We start from the raw sequence: 21,761 nt of genomic DNA on the forward strand, positions 1-21,761 counted from the left end.
TGGACCCTATGTTTGCCGTTTACGGCTATATTGTAATTGTTTTCATACATTTAATTTATTATTTTAAAGTGGTGAGAAATATTTTTTAATTCGCAAAGTTAAATCTTCCCATTATTTTGATGTTCTCCAGCTAAAAAATAAACTGCATGTGGTAATATCACATTTTTAAGAAACTTTCTGATGGGAATTTTGTTTTTTCTGCCAGAACAATCCTGCTTTAAAAGTGAATACCCAGAAAGTAAAATATGAAAACCATGTACTTTATGTAGTATTTTATTTATGCATGAAGGAAGCCCCTCTCTTGTCTCCACACAAAAACAATTCACTGAAGTGTCTGAAGTCTTTAAAGAAACGAATAACAAAACCTGTCCTTTTTTTGCATTCAGAAGATTTATGGAAAACCCTTCGGATGAAGAAAAGGAACTCACTAAAGTTTTTACATCAGATTCTGCAATATCATGCAAGAAAGAAAGTTACGTACTACTTCTTCCATCAAAAGAAATCCCAAAAACAATTTGAAGGTACAACTTCTATTGCTTCTTTCTTTTCAAATTGGACTCATGGATATCCAAGTATGCAAACTGTAATATCGTTTCCAACGCTTTGGAGAGAGGCTTTATCTAGTAACTACAGGCTAACTATATGTGTGTGTGTGTGTGCATGTGTATAAACATGCATACATGTTGAGTGCATAACCTTTTGTATCCTTAGTGCCCTGCAGATAACAGATAAAATATCATATTTATTTTTTCAATACTGTCCTTAAAAAGCTACACAAGATTTTTAGGTTCTTTATAAATTGTGTTGCTTTGAGCATCAGTGAATATTGGCGCTTTATATAATAAATAATAGGATTATTTGTGTAAATTCAGTTATTTTGTTGGAATATATGCTGATAACTTGTGTGAAATACTATATGCACTTAACAGTATGCAATATGCATTTAATAAGCTACATGCATACACACACACACACACAAACTGTTTATATGTCTATATAGTTTATCATTTCACACACGTATCTCTCCAGTGTTTTTAAAAATTATATTAGCATAGAAAAGTCCTTAAAATACACAAAGTTTGTTGCTATAGAACTAAGAGTTTTAACCAATTCAGTTATATAAACATACATGTAACATTATAAAGAAAAGGGGGGAAAATCAGTCATTATACAGAAATGCAGCAATCTTTTGTCAATAAACAGCAGACATTCCTCTGAAGATATATTCTGTTTCCAGTTGCCATATAACCAGAAAGCATTGAAATGCCCAATTCAATCCCTAGTTTGTCCATCGGCCCAAAAAAAAAAACAAAAAAAAAAAAACAGACGAGACTCTCGTCAAACAGTAGATATCATGTTAATGATAAGATGAGAAGTTAATAAACTGACAAATACAATATCATTTGGTACAACAATAACATCAGATCTCTGCCATTTTGCTCTATTAGTGGCCCACAGGAACTGAAGACGTCGCAGACTCGCATTAGACTGAACCTGTGCATCAGACAACACTGCGATCTCACACTGGAAACCTCGACCTCAGAAAAGAACAAATCAGTCTATCATCGACAAAACAACACAGCTGTGCTTGAACACAAGGCAATATAATGTTAAAATGACTTTAGAAGGAAAACAAAAGGCAGTGTATCTGTCCTCGTGTCAAGATTTCAGTAAAATAATACGTATATAATTACTATTTCATAACCAAGGTGTAAAAAAGAAAAGAAAAAAAAGTACAAAACAAAATAAACGAGCACATCCTAAGGCCACAAGATCGTATATGTTGCACATATAAATCTGTACATAATATTGTGGGTCTTTTGGACGTTTTCATCACGTGTAATGTATGTATTAACAGTGTAGTCAATACTAAAGTGAATCTCACAAGAGCCCTGCCATAAATCACTCTAAAATCAGCAAAAACTATTTTAGCATTTAGAAAATTAAGCCTATTTTTAAGACCAATACATTATTTTGCACTGTGACATTTCAACCCTTTAATTCTCATTACATAATGCACCAATTTTAGAGTTGTTCTGTAATTCTGTGATAATGACTTATGCAGTACAAACTTATATGTATTACCAGTTGTAATATATCTTTAAAATAATATGTTTACATTATACTAATAAAAGTATCAGTGAAATGCGAAATAATGTAACATTGAAAAACTTAATGGTCTTAAAAAAAAGACCTAATTTTCTTAATGCAAAATATAATTTGAAATTTTTTGAGGACCAATGACCCACACACGGCTTTGAGAGGTTCTGTGAGATTATCCCAGTCATTAAGGGAGTGATGTCACTTCCTGTGAGCAGAACTCAACTGGTGGTGTCATGTCCACCAGCTCACGGCACTGATAGAGAACAAGCCAGCTGTTACACAAAGTAATATACACATCTTTCGAATTCTTACATACTTACAACACCAGATCAAACATTTATCATTGAGAAAAAGCCTGTGAATGCTTAATGAATTCATCTACGGAAGCGCACTGTGCACTTCCACATGGTCACGCACGGGTACAGTGTTACAAACAGATCTTGCGATGGTTGTAGGACATTACCCGAGTCCTCAGGACAGTAGGGTACGAACCCTCAGCAGGCCTATACATCACATATGATGCTGATTTTAACCACACTATGCTGTTGAACTTACATTAAGTGTGTATCAATAGGTGTCAGTCAATAGATGATGGGTTGTACCTTTGCACAATTTTTTTTTTTTTTTTTTTGGTTAGTCACATGAAATTCCCATGTTAGGTGTGTTTTTTGTTCCTCACGTCTTAAAAGTACCATAAAACCCCTTCTAACCCCATATTACATTACCAAAAAGTATAAAACAAGCCTCGATGATCAAAAGAGAGCCTTGTGTTTCTCACTAAAGCAACAAAAGACGGGAGTTTGCCTCGTCCTCTCTGTGGCGCATCTCTCTGCGAGCAGCGGGTCCGAGTGCCGGTGGCGTCGAGAGAGAGGTCTGGGTGTGCCGTCTTCTCAGGGCTTGTGTGTGGAGAGGATAGTGTCAGACGGCGAGCCGGCCCGGGGCGGGGTGTAAGGGACTCCATGTGGACGGGGGGGCTTGGGGAGGCTCCTGGGAGAAAGAGCACGGCTGGGCCTCGACCTTTGCCACACCGCGACCCTGACACAAGCGCCGATGCCTCAACAGTCTGTCCGTCCGTGAGAAGTTCTAAAGGTGAAAAACACAGAGGTTTGGCTTTATTATATTGGTTCACCCAAATGATTATTCTTCCTTGTGCTCATTCACACTTGGTTCGATTGCTTGGTCCACACTAGGGTTCGACTGCTGTTGAAATCATCGAATCATTGCACCCAAATGATTATTGTTCCTTGTAGAGTCGTCAAAAAGTACAGACTTCGGTACTGAAATTTAAAAAATGTGATGCTTTGAGCAGAATCATAAACACCTCCCATCTTGTTCAAGCGCTCATCGGATTTGTCTGTGATTGATCAGCACTTAAAAACATGTTTTAAATATACATCAATAACACTCTTCACAGAGCGCTTACACACACGTGAGTTGATCATTGTAGCCAATCACAGACATATCTGATGAGCGCGTGAACACAATGGCCAATCAGAGGCGTTTACGATTCCGCTCAACACCGCTCAAAGCATCACAATTGAAACATTTCAGTACCGACTTGGTACCAAAGTCTGAACTTTTTGACAACTCTACTCCCTTGTGCTCATTTACACTTGGTTCGATTGCTTGGTCCAAACCAGAGTTTGACTGCACCCACCCCCCTTCCCCCGCTGCTCGTCTCCGTTCACATTATATTATTTGGGTCTGAACCGTGGTACACTTCTGTCATCAAGCTGCAGCTGTCTACCCATGTTGCCTCATAGGAGAATGAGATACACATTCTCTCCCCTCCCCTTGCGTTAGGCTAGGTTTGATTTTTGTGCATAACCGATTGAAATCCGATCAGATTTAGCAAGTGTGAACGGCAAAAAACAAACAAACAAAAAAAAACAAATTCACATGAAATAAGATTTTTACAAATCCGTATCGGGCTACACTCATATGTGGTTTGAAATCCTATTCAAATCGCTTTTCTGGAAACCTGTTTCAGTCTGACCGCTCTGATCAGACTTTGATTTGTTTGTGTCAATCTCACGCCACATAAAATGTAAGCGTCAGACGTTGTTATAGGAAACATGCTGAAAGTCACTGCAGAAACAAGGTTGTGTAAAACAAATTACAATATAACGGAGACGAGAGCGGAATAAAGCAGCTTATATCAGCCTACGTTTCCTCCAGCGCGGCGGATACACATAAGCCGCGTCACATAAGCCAAAACATCTTTAAATGTCGATAAAAAAAAATTGCGAAATGAAGCCATTTCCATTAACTGATGTTATACGACTAAAACGTTATTTTTTCCTCTCGTAATAAGTCATTCCAAAAATCATGGCAACGGATGTCAGTAGATCCCAGCAACCGCACTAGCCATTATTATTAATGGAAGGAGACGTAGGCGTGTTATCCCAGCATTAATGGAGAGGAAATCCCCTTATACTTGTGAGTAGTGGTCGACCGATATGGGATTTTTAATGGCCGATGCCGATGCCGATATTGAGAAAGCAATCTGGCCGATATGAGGCCGATACAATAATAATAATAATAATAATAATAATAATTCATTACATTATATAGCGCTTTTCTCGGCACTCAAAGCGCTTTACATAGATGGGGGAATCTCCTCAACCACCACCAATGTGCAGCATCCACCTGGATGATGCGACGGCAGCCATATTGCGCCAGAACGCTCACCACACACCAGCTTACTGGTGGAGAGGAGACAGTGATAAAGCCAATCAGTATATGGGGATGATTAGGAGGCCATGATGGACAGAGGCCACTGGGCAAATTTTGGCCAGGATGCCGGGGTTACACCCCTACTCTTTCGAAAGACATCCTGGGATTTTTAATGACCACAGAGAGTCAGGACCTCGGTTTTACGTCTCATCCGAAGGATGGACAATACATGTGAATACAGTAAATGAGAGACAAAGAATATTGGTGAAACTAAATGAACATTTATTGTACATACTATTTATGCAAAATTCTTTTTGCAATAAAAAATATTTACTAAGAAATTAAAATGTAAACAAAAAGGTAAGGTAACACTTCAATAAATAAAGTTTTAGTGCAACTTCTTGTCTGCTTTAATATTTACAGTCATTTTTTCAGTCACATAAATAATTACTGCTGCTTACTGCAGGTTACAAATAACATTTACCATTAATGAACCAATCTAAACAATATTCATAAATTAATGACAAAATAGTATGTGAGATTACATACATTTTATGTACAACATAGTTAAATATAAATCTCACATAGTGTAAATAAACTATTTACTTTAAAATAGTTTAAATAGTTCAACCTTTTTTTAAGGTTGTTTTACTTCAAGTATATTTAAATAATAATGATTTATGTGTTTAGTTTTGCTTGTTTGTTTCTTTAAAACGTTGCAAGCCGTCACATGTATTTGCATGACATACATGAACATATGAAAATGTATACTACACACGATATTACGCCAATCAGGGATAAATAAATACAGTAGATAGTGAATAACATTTTCAAGGATTTATTTTCAAATGTAGTATTACATAGTGTTCTCCTCTCATCCACCTCACGCGACCAACTGATCTGTAATGCACGCGACCCAGCTTTTCCGTGCACGCGAGTCCGTTGGAAAACAGCGTCTAGTTTAAATGTAACCCGAGAACAACGCGCGTATCTGAGGAACAGCCAGTTACAGGATTTTTGACTGTTTGTGAGGTAAAATGTTTTCAGTTTTGTTTGAATTTGTTTATATCACATCTGTGACCCCCACTGGAGCTACCGCTGGGCTGCGGATCTGACATATCACGGTACTGTTTGAATAGACTCTGCTGCACGCCGGAGTGTTTTTGTGTGTAACACAAGGTAGCGTCAGGTTAGAAAGCGAATGCGAATGGTCATTTACTGTGTCTGTCAGATGTCTGTTTCACTTCTGAGTGGCTTGTTTTACGGTGCTGGGCGGAGCAGAGCGAGTGTATTCAGTGAATTCACGCTCGCTCTGTTCGCGTCAGTGGAAAAAAGCGCTAATGCACAGTCACAAACTGTTTTGAAATATATCGGCCAAACGGAAAGATTTATCGGCCGATGCCGATATCTAAAAAATTCCAAATATCGGCCGATATATCGGCCTCGGCGATATATCGGTCGACCACTACTTGTGAGCGCCACATATGAGGCGTTTCTGGGTGTTTCTCCCTCATTTCTGCTTCAAGGTCTTGATTGAGGCATTTCTTTGTCGTTTAGAATCCAGTATTCCTGTAATACTTTTGTCTTTATGAGTTTAATAAAGAACTGTCTCATCTTTTGTCCAAACACAACACGTCGTCTTTAAAGAATGATTGACTGTTGCGTATGCCAGGTGACCAGTACATGCGAAATAAAATTGCCTGAAAAACCACCTCATGCCTCTGACAGGAAAGTGAGTGAGAACACACACAAACACACAGTTTGATCCAATCATATCCAGCAGTTCAATTTAGTACGACTGTATCCACATCAGCAGTGAACTGTACCAACAACACGCATGCATCGTGATGCTCTCATGAACGCGCAATGGAGATTAATATTTTGTAAATAAAGTGGTAAATTGTTGTTAAAAAAAAAAAGCACTCGAGTCGCTTCGTAAAATTGAGGTTAAACCACTGAGTCACATGGATTACTTGAATTTTACTTTACTACCTTTCTGGGTATTGGGAGTGGCAGTTGCGTCACTGTCAATGAAGGGACAAAGTGCAGAATTCATTAAAAAGATCTTAATTTGTGTTTGAGGGCGAGTAATTAGTGACAGAATTAAATTTTTTGGGTGAACTGAACCTTTCAGTCAAGATAGTTTGACTTACCATGTCACTTTAAAGTAGAAAATTCTGTCAAACTGATAAGGTTCCAGATGCTTAAATAATATAAAATACCTACCTCATTTTATATGCAAACAAGTATTTTTACATTCTAACCAAGTTTATATTCTATGGGAATTGTATATAAATTGAATTAAGGCATAAAATCAAAGACAAACAAGCATCAAAGCATGCTCTTTCTTCATGTCCGTTTCTAGCACTTTTTTAAAATATTTTGAACACAAAGGAGAACACAAACAACCACTGAACCATTTTCCCTGACAATATATCTGTGGTGAGTAGCCTTGATTCAATGTAAAAAGCTTAAAGAGGTGGTATAATGCCCTTTTCAAAAGATGTAAAATAAGTCTCTGATGTCCCCAGAGTGTGTGTGTGAAGTTTTAGCTCAAAATACCCCACAGATATTTGTATATAGCATGTTAAAATTGTCCATTTTCGAGGGTGAGCAAAAACGCACCGTTTTGTGTCTGTTCCTTTAAATGCAAATGAGCTGCTGCTCCCGGCACAGAGGGCAGAGCGTCAAGAGCTTGCACTCACACAGACACGCACTGAAAATTTCAAAAACTTTAAGCCTTATATGATCAAACCGGAGTCAGCTGATGTCAACTGAGTCAATGATGGAGAGACTCAAGAAGAAGTGACAACATGTAGAAGCAACAGGACGTTTCTGAATGGTTAGTTGATGAGTTTATTTAGCATATGTGTAGTTATCTTCTAGTCATTGATTAGCATATTCTGTCTTGATAATCTATAAATCGTGTTCCGGGGGCGGGTTTTTTGTAAATTTTAGGGTTGGTGATGTCACTAACCTGGGAGGAATGTCGTGTAGTCCCTACAAGCCATTTGTTGTAGTCCTTAAAAAGCAATTTCTTTAAAAGAAAATATCTCCCTTTGCTTTGAACTTTGAGTATTGCAACTTTGCAGATGTTGTTTATGATCAAACAGCAACATTACACACTAACTAAAGTTATAAAAGTGAAATCATAATCAACCACCCCTTTAATAACAATAACTTCTCCATCTTCCCAACATTCAGTATTCTTCTATTTAACTACAGTTTCAACAATAGATGTTGTCTTGCCTTAAAAAACCCATGTGTAAAGCGTGATCTTACCTGCTGGCAGCGCTCACACTGGTAAGGCTTTTCACCACTGTGAACACGCTTGTGTCTCTCCAGATGGTACCTCTGAATGAACCGCATGTCACACATGTCACATGCAAACGGCTTCTCTCCTGTCAGAGAAAAACAGTCTTTATTAAAGCGGCCCACACCTTCACTCTCACAGCATGCCACAACAATACACAACAGAGACTCTGAAACACTGATTGTCATGTAAGGATCGAGACTGTGATTGTCATATGGGTTTCAGAGTATATCCATGCTTAGAAATAAAGCAGATGACTTCATACAAACTCGAGTTTGTAGAGTGTGTTTAATATGGAATGAAAAACTAAAGTGGCACACTGGGGTTTTGGTTTTAAAGATCAGAAACCTGCTTTGAGACTTGGTTTTATTCTTTCTGTTTGGAGAATAAATACGACTGAGCATTAAAATGTTTAAAAAGAAACAGCTAGCGTCATTTTGTCTCTGTTTTTGCACACATTAAGCGAACGCAAATAAACTAAAAGGGTTAGTTCACCCAAAAATGAAAATTCTGTCGTTAATTATTCGCCCTCGTGTCGTTCCAAACCCGTAAGACTTTTTTTCATCTTCAGAACACAAGATATTTTTGGTGTAATCTGAGAGCTTTCTGTCCCTCCATTTACAGCCTACGCAACTACAACTTTCTAGCACTTTGAGTAAAAACACAAAATGTACCACTTTATTTACAGAATATTAATCATGAAACACGTGTTTGTTAATAATGCGCGATTAAATTAAAAAGATCTTCATGTGTTCCGAAGATGAACAAAAGTCTTACGGGTGTGGAACGGCATGAGAGAGTAATTAATGACAGAATTTTCAGTTTTGGGTGAACTAACCCTTTAAGAAAAAGAAAAAAAGAAAAAAAAAAAACAACCCCGGAGAAACGAAGCAAGAGCAACTACATAGATATTGATGCTACCAAGTAAGTCTGAAATGACTCGCAAAACTCGCCCAAGTGCAGGTACATTTTTGTTAAAAAAAATTGTCTTGATGTTGATGCAAATATTATATGATGCAGGATATGGTTAATTAATATTTCAAAAGTAAGAGTTCCTGTTCAAATTCATTACTAAGGTTAATTTGAATAAGTCACTGATCTCTCTTTTCCCCTAAACACCCCAAACACACAAAATAGACAAACTCCAATCCAGGAATACTTAGTAAATTGGGGTACAAAGAAAGGACACATACCAGTGTGAGTGAGGCTGTGTCTTTCCAAGTGGTAACGTTGGAAAAACCGCATGTCGCACATCGAACAAGCATATGGCTTCACTCCTAAACGTAGAGTCAATTTTTAGTGAATGTCTTTACAAAACATTCAAAGCACCAAAACAATTTTAATACCGTTTAAAAATGTAGAACATGCTATTGATTTTTTTTTACATTTGATTTTGACATTAACCGTGTCCCAATTCAGAGGCTGCATCCTTCAAAAGCCGATGCGTCACAGCGGCGTGACGAAGGCTGTCCCATTTCAAAGGCTCTTTCGAATGTGTCCTACAAATGTGTCCTTCGTTTCCCGGCCCACTAAGGACAGAACTCGTCTATCCCAAGATTCATTGCACGCCAGTGATGACTGGATTTTCTTTTTTGAGAAAATGCTAAAAATGTTTAATGAGTCAGAATGAATTTTTATTTATTTTTTTAAATGGTTTGAATGAATGATTCAATGACTAACTCATAAAGACTTCACTTGTTGAATCAGCGTTTTTTGAACGAATCTCTTAAATAAATGATTTAATGGCAAATACATTTTTAACAGTCACTTGATGCCACCTGGTGGCGTAACAATTTAATCAATTCAATCTTTATTTGAAGGGTCAAGTTACTTTCAAAAGGGGATTTACTCTATTTTGATAGCTTTTGTAGATATCAATGTTTATATCTGAACTATAAACTTTTATCTTAGTACTTCTGTGATATTTTTAATTGTTGTAACAGAATTTCTGATAAGTGAATCTGTTTCATACCTAAACATGAGAACTGTTCTCTCTGGATCAGCGGCCGTGCAAACACAGATCTGAATGTTTCTGTGTGATTTTGTCAAAGGTTTAATAGACATCGTTGTCATTTAGGAATGAGATTGTGTGGGAGTTTAAATAGAGATCGCAATCTTTTAACGATTAATCGTGCAGCTCTAGAGAACCTATTTAGACAGGTTGTGAACCCTGTTTTGTTTACAGACAGTTGAATATAAAAAGTCAAAGAAACGAACATTACAGGCGCTCATCAGCGGCAGCCGTCACAGTTTCTAGGCGACAAGAACAATCCTCCGTATCCCAGACCGTCCCATTTCACAACGTTAGGTTCAAGCTTCGCGCACTTCGAAGGATGCAGCCTCTGAATGGGGGGACACGACTATTATGTCCATTTCACTCATTACAGTTCGCATTTGGATGGTTTTAAATGGAAAGAAATCTTTCTAAGAAATATAGTAAAATGATGTTTCTGGGGCTCCTTTTTAATCAGTTCATGAGGGATGTGTCAAAATGATCTTCTGTAGTAATCAAACTTAAGCCACAAAGGCTCACTATAAAGCTTAACCTCAATCTCAAAAAATAAAACTAAAGTACAATTATGCTAATCTCATTTCAAAACCAATTTAAGCATTTATTCAGGTCATAGTAATGGGATAGTTGTTCTCAGTACCATAGTGTGAAGTAAAAAATAAAGTAGTAGTAGCACTATTCGTTAAATTATTAAATGTCATTAACTCTGTAATCTGTAAATGGTTGCTGCGCATACCGAATTGAAAGTCATTTAGCATGCAGAAAACTAACTTTAAGTACAAAAAGACAGGGGTTTGAGATGACACATACCCGTATGAGTGAGGCTGTGTCTCTGCAGGTGGTAACGCTGAAAAAACCGCATGTCGCACATCGAGCAAGCATACGGCTTCACCCCTGAATGCACAGAGCACCAACAGTTCAGGTATGCCTTTCTATTAATATAGCATTTATGGGTAAAACAAATAAACAAATACTGCTCATAGCAAGTGCATCTGCAGAACTTAATTTCAAAGCAGATGCTTTAATTATATGCATTAATCGTGTATTATATTTATTTCAAATTTAACATAAAAATGTTTGTGTGCCACAAAGTATTAGTTGTTAACCACCCCTGTTGATAATCACCTCCTCTTTAACATTTCCAGTAAAACAGAGATGCTTTATGATGATTTAACAAAACATAGTTTGGTAACACTTTAGTTTAGGGTCCAATTCTCACTATTAACTAATTAGCTTGCATATTACAAGGATGTTGGCTGTTTATTAGTACTTATAAAGCACATATTAATGTATTTTTGTGCATGGCCATAATCCTACCCAATACAACTACCTTACTAACTATTAATAATCAGCAAATTTGGAGTTTGTTGAGGCAAAAGTCATAGTTAATAGTGAATATGTGTTTCCCAAACTAAAGTGTCTGTCATTAAAAGAAGAGGTGGCATTATCACCAGCATGGACTGTTTCTATCATTTCATGCCTGCTGAATACATATTTTAAGCAATTATGAAAATACAAACTCGAGTTTGTTGTAGTTTGAACAGATTGTGTCTCTCTGTAACATACTGAGAGCTTTGAGAGGCAATTCATAATAATATATAAACAGAGATTTCTCCTACCCGTATGGGTGAGGCTGTGTCTCTGTAGATGGTAACGTTGGAAAAAACGCATGTCGCACATGGTGCAAGCATAAGGCTTCACCCCTGAATGCACAAAGTAGCAGTGTATTAACCTCACCGCCACATGTGAACTAAAACCAAGCACTCATGGGAACTGCTCAACATATACAACAATGCAAAAATAAAAATAATTCACTACAGTCTCATCAGCCAAACACAATGCAGCTGACAAACTGAACATCTGCTAGACATTAGACCTTAGAAATGTGGACTAAGACTGAACTGCTAAAACCTAAAGCTAAAAACTCTGGGTTAAAGTGTCAACTATGAGCTTATAGTTTTAGGCATAGAAAAATATTCATACTTAGAGCTTAATAAACTGTAAATCACTGGCTTCCGGCAACAACCATACGTGCGTTCACAAGAGAGTCAAGATGGGTGACCTTTGACGGGACGGTTTTCCTTTTCTCTTATATTGAAATCCTCTCACATTATGTTTTAGGCTTCTGATTAGTGACCGGCGTTTTGTTTTCTCTGTCTATATGGTGGTTCGTTAATTCTCATCTAAGCTTACGCTATGTCATACGTCAAGGTCAGAGGTCACCCTTCCTCCGGAACTCGACTCTCTCGTGAACGTGCGTACGGCTGTTGCCGGAAACCAGTGATTATAAAGTTTTAAATACGGATATTTGTCTTACAACGACGCATGGCTTCGCTTCAGAAGGCATTTATTAAAGGGTTAGTTCACCCAAAAATGAAAATTCTGTCAGTAATTACTCACCCTCACCTTTCATTTTTGGGTGAACTAACCCTATAACCCCCTTGGAGTCATATAGATTACTTTTATGATGGATGGACGCACTTTTTTTTAAGAGCTTCAAAAACTACAATCTACTCAATGCCATTACAAAGCTGGGAAGAGCTGGGATATTATTTAAAGGGTTAGTTCACCCAAAAATGAAAATTCTGTCAGTAATTACTCTCCCTCATGTTGTTCCAACCCTGAAAGACCTTCGTTCATCTTCGGAACACAAATTAAGATATTTTTGAAGAAATCTGACAGCTGGATCACTCCTCCATAGGCTTCTAAGGGACTGAAACTTGCTGGCCCAGAAAAGTTATTAAAGAGATCGTTAATATAGTCCAAGTGACTACAGTGGCTCAATCTTAAGTATATCAAGCGACGAGAATACTTTTTGTGCGCAAAAACCCCCCAAAATAACGACTTTATTCCACTATTCATTTCATTCTCTCTGGGCCTCGAGTTGGTTCACGTAGTGTTTTTGCGCAGCGCGTCAGTGTTGTACGTCTTGTACAGTGTACAGTACAGTGTATTAACGATCTCTTTAATAACTATTCTGGGCCAGCAAGTTTCAGTCCCTTAGAAGCCTATGGAGGAGTGATCCAGCTGTCACATTTCATCAAAAATATCTTAATTTGTGTTCCGAAGATGAACGAAGGTCTTACGGGGTTGAACAACATGAGGGTGAGTAATTACTGACAGAATTTTCATTTTTGGGTGAACTAACCCTTTAATATAACTCCGATTGTGTTCGGCTGAAATAAGATGAGATAAGTTTAATTTTTGGGTGAACTATTCCTTTACTCTGATTTTTGTGCATTTACTGTAAACGTCCCTGTGCAAGAGAGCATTGGAGTTAGAAAAAAATCAAGCGAGCTAAAGCAGAGCTATACAGTGTTTGCTATTAATACATTATTTAAATTTTGTATCCACAGAATACTTCATTTATTTGCATATACACAATATATTCCATGCAAGATTTCCTCCTCAAAAATGACCTCAGTCACAATTCACTTTAATTCTATAGAAAAAAAGTGAATGTTACTGAGGCTTTCATGCCCTTAATCTACCTAACATCTACTCTGGTGTTCAGGCGTATGTGAATATGGACGTGAAACAGTCACTATTTTACATATCAATAATAATAATAAATTATTGTTACAGAAAAAATAATTAACACAATAAATATTAATTAAAATATAGAAATGTTTACATCTGTAGTGTCAAGCCTAGCTGACAGTGTGCACTTTAACCCAAGAGCACAATAGGTTAATATAAATAAATACATTTTTACAATTCATCAATGCTCCATTTCTCCTTTCTGAAACTAATGTACTGATTAATAATGAAATTGCATACTTCTAATTTTCTGTTACACAATGGCAGTAGCTCAGATATCATCTAAGAGGGGGGGAAGACAGAAAGACACATACCCGTGTGAGTGAGGCTGTGTCTCTGCAGATGGTAACGGTGGAAAAAACGCATGTCACACATGGAACAAGCATACGGCTTCACCCCTGAATGACCAAAGCAAAATATTAACCAAACGCATCATCTAAACATCGTCTAACAATATTCCATCTAAGAATCAAAGATAACAGCCTAATGTTACATTCTGACCCTGTTATGTTAGTACAACATCATGGTTAGTTCTAAGCAAGAGTTTCACTAAGAGTCCAATTAAACATTAACTCTCCAACAAAGTGCATTAAGGTCAATATTGGAAATTCATATTTTCATAATTACTGCCAAATACAGAAATCTCTCCCATCATTAATTGACTGTAGTTGTACTTCATCCTCTAAAACAACTGAAAATGTTCTTTCAAAATATTGCAGCAAAAAGAGAGCACTGCTGACTATTGACTATATATGATTCCCTGAATTGTTCTCTCACAAAGAACTAAAGATAATGCATATTTGCATGAGTAAAATAACTACCTACTAGCTTCTTCATTATCTGAAAGGTTAGCGTCTTCCAAGTATGAAAAAAGAGAGGATATATTCTATTCTTAGCCAAAGATGAGCTACTGTAATTTTGTCAAACTTGTAATTAAGAAATTCTTTCTTCATGTAAAAGCCCATGCCTGATGCTCTATGGGTATATTGAGGGAAATGTGGTGCTTGACTGCTCCTCTTACAAAAATCTCATAAAACATATAATGGCAAAAGCTCATAATTTTGAACATTAATTTATGTTCATTTGCTCAACATGCTGAAGAAAACCAGCAGAGGGGTACAAAGAGACGACACATACCCGTATGGGTGATGGTGTGTCTCTGGAGATGGTAGCGTTGGAAAAACCTCATATCACACATTGTGCAAGCAAATGGCTTCACCCCTAGATGCAGAGTACTAGTATTAGAAAGCACTTGCAGATATCAGCATCAACTAAGTAAATTCATGATAAAAAATGACAGTAAATTCACAAAACAGCCACACACACACACACAAAAAACACATATAAGATGTCTAATCCTCCATGTCTAACACAGATGAAAATAGCAACTAAAGTCTCCATGCAAACTGGGTCCGGAGGGAAATAAAAAACGTGTCTATACTTGTCCCTTAAAAACAGTGTTTATTACAGTAGGCTCATTCTCAGGAAATGGTGCCATTTGTGCCCCATGAATGAACAACAAAAATATTTGGAAAAAGTACTGATGTGGTAAAAACTATATATAAAGGGTTGTTCTACAACATTTCTACAGTACCAAGTATATTTAGCACCCGGTGATAGACGCTGCTGTCAAACTCTCTAGTTTGCATTTGTTTCTATTTACAGCGTGTTTTTTATAATCTTGAGCATTGTAGCAATCATATCTGTTAAGCGTGGCCAATGACCAGAGGTGCCAGTCAGTAAGCTAGTCAGAATCTGCTTAACAGCTGAAAACGCATCAGGTTTTGCTTTGTCCAACATGAATCACACAAACAAACAAATTGTAAACACGATGTAAATAAGAAATTCATTGTACAATTAAGAGAGCTTTTTTATTCTAAAAATAGAGATTTTATTTATTATAGTTTTCAGGAGAAGGATGCATTGTGCAACTGAATCGTAAACTGCGATGATTGACAGGGATGACCAAGGGATGAGACAAAATGGGACGACGTTTCTTAAAGTAAAACGTTTTTGCTCTGGTACAAAAAAACGTTGGTAGGGTTGGGAATCGTAAGAAATTTTCCAGGTTCCGCGTTCTGCCTAACGATTCAGTTCCATTAAAATTATAAAACATCTAATAAAATATAGTGGTAAGGAATAGGGTTAAGTATCGTTTGAATTTTAACGATTCCGATTATCGATTACTAATTTCGATTCCTTGAACAAAAGTCAATAGGCTAAAAACACTTCCACAAGAAACGTTTGCCTATGGTTTAAAAATACCATAGAAAAAAAACAACTAGCCTAACTAATAGAAATTAAGCCTTTTTTAAAAACAAGTAAACACTCAGTAATTAAAAAAGAACAATTAAAAATTTGCAATCGCAACAAATACAACTAAACAAATATATGATTAAAATAAACTGTTTTAAGATTGTCAGGTTCAGAAACTAATTGAAATGTAAAAATAACATTACAAATATAGTTACAAAAGTTATTCAGTCAAGAACGAGTGAATTTCCTCTGTCTTTTGTTGTTTGATTAACGTTATTATAGAGACGGCAGCAGGAATATTAGGCTGCTGTCACTTTAAGAGCTCCAAGGATCCATTCAAGCGCGAGACGACTTGTGCACTGTTTTTCGTGCTGCAAGCGTGTGTAACAGTAAAGGTTTGAAATCACATTAAAATCACTTTTTTCTGTGAGCGCGCTTTGAGTGTGTGTGTGTGCAGCACGGAAAACAGCACGCGAGTCTTTTGCGCTTGAATGGTTTAAATCACATTAAAATGCACACACAGTAAACGATAAGCGGTTAACAGTTAAATATTAACTATTTTATATTTTGTGACATTATTTTCTAGTTAAGGCCATTATGAGCCATCTTTGCACTGACCTAAAACCCCATTTTGGGGTAATATATATTTTTGATTCTAATGTGATTAATGCTGCCTTCATGTGCTTTCAGAATTTCAAAATTATCATAAATACAAGTTTCCAACTCTGAAGTTACACATACGCCCCCTGAAGTAATTATGACTGGGAAAATAGATGAGTATTTGATAAGTCCACAGAGAAAATTATATTTGGATTATCTTTTTAGAAAGGCCTGACCAGGGACTGGGGTTGCAAATTAGCCTATTGGCAAGAAACCTTTTATGTAACACATATACACATATTGTTATGGCTTTGACCGTGATAATTATGTATGTAATAATGTGCGCTGCATTGTCCCTGACAAATAAACTAATAATAAATAAAAAAAAGAGCATGCATTTGAATGAGCATGTTTTTCCAAGAGAAGACCCACCAGTGTAGCCCAACACACCACATTGTTTTTGATGGTCACTGAATTCCACCACAAAATATTTGCCATAAATGCTGTTTCTGTTTTGCATCTTTATGTTTGGTGTTAAAAATAACAGTGTGAATGCAAACCAGGACTAAAATGTATCAAGAGAACTGAACTACAAGTTTGAACACACCTTAGGTGAAAATACCAGTCATCTTTTCAAATTATAAGCATAAGGATTCTAATTTTACTGTGACGGGATGTAAATAATAGCGAATTAGGGTTAGTAACAATAAATAATAACTACACTGTAAAATAATTAATTGGTATGAGTAGGACCAACTTAAATTAAACAAATTAGGTCATTCAAATTAACTTTTATGAGTATTTAGCACTTTCTTTTTCTTTCAAGTTCACAGAACTGATATATTTTAAGTAAATTGAACTGTCGTTTTCTTGAGTTTTATGAAATTATTTTTTTTAATTTGAACTTAAGTTTAACTGAAACTGGGCTGGGATTTCTATTTCCCAGCATGCTTTTCCCATGGCACCCGAAAGGGAGAGTAAATGCTAAAATTAAGAGTTATATAATGTTTTTTTTTTGTGCAAGATTAATGTTGTGAAAGATTAAAGTGGGAGATTCAGTAGTGATTAATGTTTTGTTATGCTAATGTAGAAGAGTTTCTATTAATGTGGGTTTTTGGAGAGTTACTGTCATGGTGACAAGTGGTGCATGCGGCTTAGTTTGAGAGCAAGTATGATAAATGTTTTATATGCTGCACTCAGCAAGTGCTATACCATGCAATTGTGAACATGTTAACAAATTAGAAAGTAAGCATTTACTTAATTAGCTTGTTACAGCTAGCTAAGTTTATACTAATGAACGTTCACATTGAAGTTACATGAAATGTTTAAGTACACTATTTCATACATTTGACTTAAATTCAAATTTAGAACAATTAAAATGTATAAGTACAAAATACAAATCTGCAAGTTCTTAATTTAAAATTGAGGTACATTTTTTGAGTTTTGCCAACTTATTATAGTTTAGTTTTGCTAAACTATAATTTCTTGGTGGTTCAACAGAAACGTCTTTAAATAAAAACATTTTTAAAAATGCTGTGCCGGGATATGGCACAGTTCCCTGAGAATGGGCCAGCGACTTCAAGACATGACACATACCCGTGTGGGTGAGACTGTGTCGTTGGAGATGACAACGTTGAAAAAACCTCATGGGGCACATTGTGCACGCAAATGGCTTCACCCCTAAATAAACAAAGTAACAGTTTATGGGGACAAGTACTAGTAAATAAAATTGGTGCAACTCAGGCGACAATTAAAATTAAAATGTTTACTCCTTTGGGTAAAAAAAAAAAGCCATAATGCACATGGAGAACCATGGAGAGTGTGTTTGCCATGTCTGTAGTAAAGGCTGCAGAATAAAGTGTTTAATATGCTTTAATGTGCATTGCCCCCTTGGACTCGTACCCGTATGGGTGAGGCTGTGTCTCTGCAGGTGGTAACGCTGAAAAAACCTCATGTCACACATGGAACAAGCAAACGGCTTCACCCCTAAACACAGAGTACCGGAGTGTTACGTTTTGATGAGTAAAAACTTTCAGTATGTCCAACACCCCAATGCATTGTCTGTAACTATGGCCAAACTCGAGTTTGTTGCAGCCAAACCTATATTTGAAAACTTTTGTATAAACTATAAAAAGTAATGTGTACAAAGCATTGCTGCCAACTTTTTAGTAACATGAGGAAATATTTGGATGTTCCCCTCTGTTTACAATCTTGTAGAAAGTTTAAAACAGGTTAAAAAAAATACACATGTACAACTGTCTGTATTGCAAAGGCAACAGTTGGGGGGAAAAAATATGTCTGAATATATTGACATTAACACTGTTAAGTTGGCAACAGTGCTAAGCTGTGCATCGGTGTAGTCAGGTAGAACAGTTCAAAAGGGTAAGGAGAGACGGCTCATACCCGTATGAGTGAGGCTGTGTCTCTGCAGGTGGTAACGTTGGAAAAAACGCCTGTCACACATGGAGCAAGCATACGGCTTCACCCCTGAATGCACAGAGCAAATCATGTGTCAGATTTAAACCATGCATATGCAACACATTTATGTCAATATAGGAGCTAGACATTACTGGAATCGCATGCTTCACAAGAACGGAGCGCAATAGATGCTTGCAAGCACATAGAAAGCGCATGAAAGATGGTTACACAGCTTAATGTGGCGCTGACCCACAACCCATGTGCTAAAAAGTGAAATAGGATATTCAACAAGAAAAGATAATATCCATCAAAAAATGTATTGATTTTGTGAAGTGGGTGTTACACACCAGGATGGATGTTGACTTGATTAAACTGGATGAATGATTGGAAGAAGGGGTGGGAGATGCGACCAGAATCTTACAACATTAGGAATTTTATTTCATGCTATTTCACTGGAAATTTTTGGCAGAAATGGTTTTGGAGGGCCGAAATCAATGACTGAAACAATGCGTTTTGACAGTGTTAAGTATTTCGTGCACACAACGTGGACAAGTCACAACAGTTAAACATGTCAGCTGTGTGGACACTAGCTATAGATTGACAAAATTGATTTCTCGATTTTAATTAGTAGTGATATGGTTTCTTAAATCTAAAGCGCACATGAACTGATCATATCATCTCCACGTTACTACTAGGGTGAACGTCAGAAGGCATGTTGGAAAATCCATTACAACTTACTGAAATTAATCCAGTCTCATGTAATCGCTCAATCAGTGTTTCAACAGAGGAAAGACTTCAATAAAACAGCTTGTAGGCTATACAATGTCACTTAACCTTACATTTAACTCAGCTATTCAATGTCCATAAACTCATTAGGTAGCTAGAAAAAATAACTCTAGAGAAGAACATTTTGCTAAATATATGCACTGTATTGCATAGTGATGTCTTCATTATTTAATGTATGTTTGAATAAATCTGTCATGAAAACAAGTTATTGGAGTTTATTGTCATCTAAATGTTTATATTTCACCAACAAACAGGAGTAGACACAATTCTGTTATTAAACAGTGCCTGATGTGCAATTTAAACATTTGTACAACTCAGTTTTAGCTATTTAGGTGTTGATTAAATAAGTTTGATTAATTAACATAGTATCAATTTATTATTTATTTTCAGCCAAGTGCATTCTGAATTTTCAGTTTCGGCCCAGAATTTTCATTGTTGTTTTTGTTATTTTATCTTTATTATTAAAAATTAAAAGAAAGATGCAAAATCCAAACAACAGGACAAAAACAATACAATAAAGAGACAACTGACATAAACTGTGCTTTAAACAGATGTTTCGATTGAACACTGTCTATGTTTTTCACTCGTTTTTACAGTCAGAATTGACAATTTTGTGTGTATTTGACCATTCAAGCTCAATTAGTCACGAAAGGTAACTCAATTCGGTACTCGCGCAACCTCACTCTAAGACATTTTTGATTGACACTTTATATCATTGCAATATATCTCATCATATTGCCCAATCCTAGCTCTCCTGATCTGCCTGATTTATGTGTACATGAAACTTGAGTTAGCCACGTACACACATATTTGCAAACCACAGTATACACAAAAAAGAAAATTCTGTTTTTTATTTTATACCATCATAACGATACGTATATCGCCATACTGCCAAGCCCAAATTGGGCATGAAGTCAATAAAGTGGGGTGCAGAAGATATAACTTAAAACTGGCAACTGTTTGCTCCATTTCAAATGTAAAACTATGAAATTTGTCAATGAGCTTTTAAGACTCAATATGAAATATCCACATGAACAATGATTGCCAGGGTTGGACTGTGAAATTTTGATTGCATTGTAAAAATTAGGGCTGCCCCAACTAAAGATTTTCCTATTCAACTGGTAGTCATACATTTAAGTCAACTAGTCGCATGTTTATGACAATAATTAGTGTTTTCTGAGTCAGTGTCGGCTGCAAAAATGAATTGACGATGCTGACTCTCATCTCTGCAGTACAGTGGATACGCATAGAGAGAGAAATGCAGTAAGCGCTTCCACACTCTGCACAAATACTTGGATATGCACCTAATAATAGCACAAATTTATCTAGGCTAACTTTAAAGTTTAGAGCGAGCGGCCATGTAAAGTGGCTAACGTTAGGCTACAACTTTCAAATGAATGATAAGCGAACGTTTGCCTGCAGAGTTTGCACGTCATCTTTTTAGGCTTATCCTTTACCATCTCTAAATGATCCCACACTTTGGATTTTATGTCCGATATAATTACCACATGGACCAGCCATTTTAACATTGTGTCCGTCACGGACTGTGTGACTTCGCCACTTCCCGTGTTTGTTTGTTTTTTCTGCGACCAACCGGACAAATTCAAATTTGGTCAAGACTCTTCTCATCGACTAACGTTTGGTCGACTATTAGGGGGAATCCCTAGTAGAAATTAGTGTTGTCAAAAGTACCGACTTCGGTACCAAGTCGGTACTGACATTTTAAAAATGTGACGAGACCAGCATTTCGAGCGCTGTTGAATGGATTCTTAAACACCTCTGATTGGCAATTGTGTTCACGCGCTCAACATATATGGCTATGATTGGCTACAATGATCAAGGCTTTAAAAATGTTGTAAACAGACGCTTTTCACAAAGCCCATACACAGATACACACGGGAGCGTTTGAAAGCAGGCGTCTATCAGTGGATCCCTAAAATATACGCTGATAAATGCCTGCTTTCAAACGTTCCCATGTGTATGTGTAAGTGCTCGGTGAAGAGTGTCAAAGACGCCTATTTACAACATGTTTTTAAATCGTTGATCATTGTAGCCAAT

The 21,761-nt window shown here is 36.7% G+C and overlaps 1 protein-coding gene across 50 annotated transcripts in view; it reads right to left on the reverse strand.

Annotated features, from left to right (window-relative positions):
* Positions 1–259: 259 nt before the first annotated feature.
* znf740a (zinc finger protein 740a) overlaps positions 260–21,761 on the reverse strand; it is a 31,791-nt gene continuing 10,289 nt past the window's right edge. For 9 of the 50 annotated variants that reach the window (XM_079857364.1, XM_079857330.1, XM_079857320.1 and 6 more), the window contains 10 exons: positions 18,903–18,986; positions 18,402–18,485; positions 18,096–18,179; positions 14,781–14,864; positions 13,958–14,041; positions 11,723–11,806; positions 10,914–10,997; positions 9,286–9,369; positions 8,062–8,180; positions 266–3,186 (listed from right to left, as the gene is read on the reverse strand). In XM_079857364.1, coding sequence (XP_079713490.1) covers positions 3,022–3,186; positions 8,062–8,180; positions 9,286–9,369; positions 10,914–10,997; positions 11,723–11,806; positions 13,958–14,041; positions 14,781–14,864; positions 18,096–18,179; positions 18,402–18,485; positions 18,903–18,986 — 956 coding nt within the window. In that variant the 3' untranslated portion in view covers positions 266–3,021. Of the gene's footprint in view, positions 3,187–8,061; positions 8,181–9,285; positions 9,370–10,913; positions 10,998–11,722; positions 11,807–13,957; positions 14,042–14,780; positions 14,865–18,095; positions 18,180–18,401; positions 18,486–18,902; positions 18,987–21,761 lie in introns of all 50 variants that reach the window. The other 41 variants (XM_079857362.1, XM_079857323.1, XM_079857344.1 and 38 more) reach the window with 19 other exon arrangements.

The sequence above is a fragment of the Squalius cephalus genome (genome assembly GCF_949319135.1).
Source record: "Squalius cephalus genome assembly, chromosome: 22".
NCBI lineage: Eukaryota > Metazoa > Chordata > Actinopteri > Cypriniformes > Leuciscidae > Squalius > Squalius cephalus.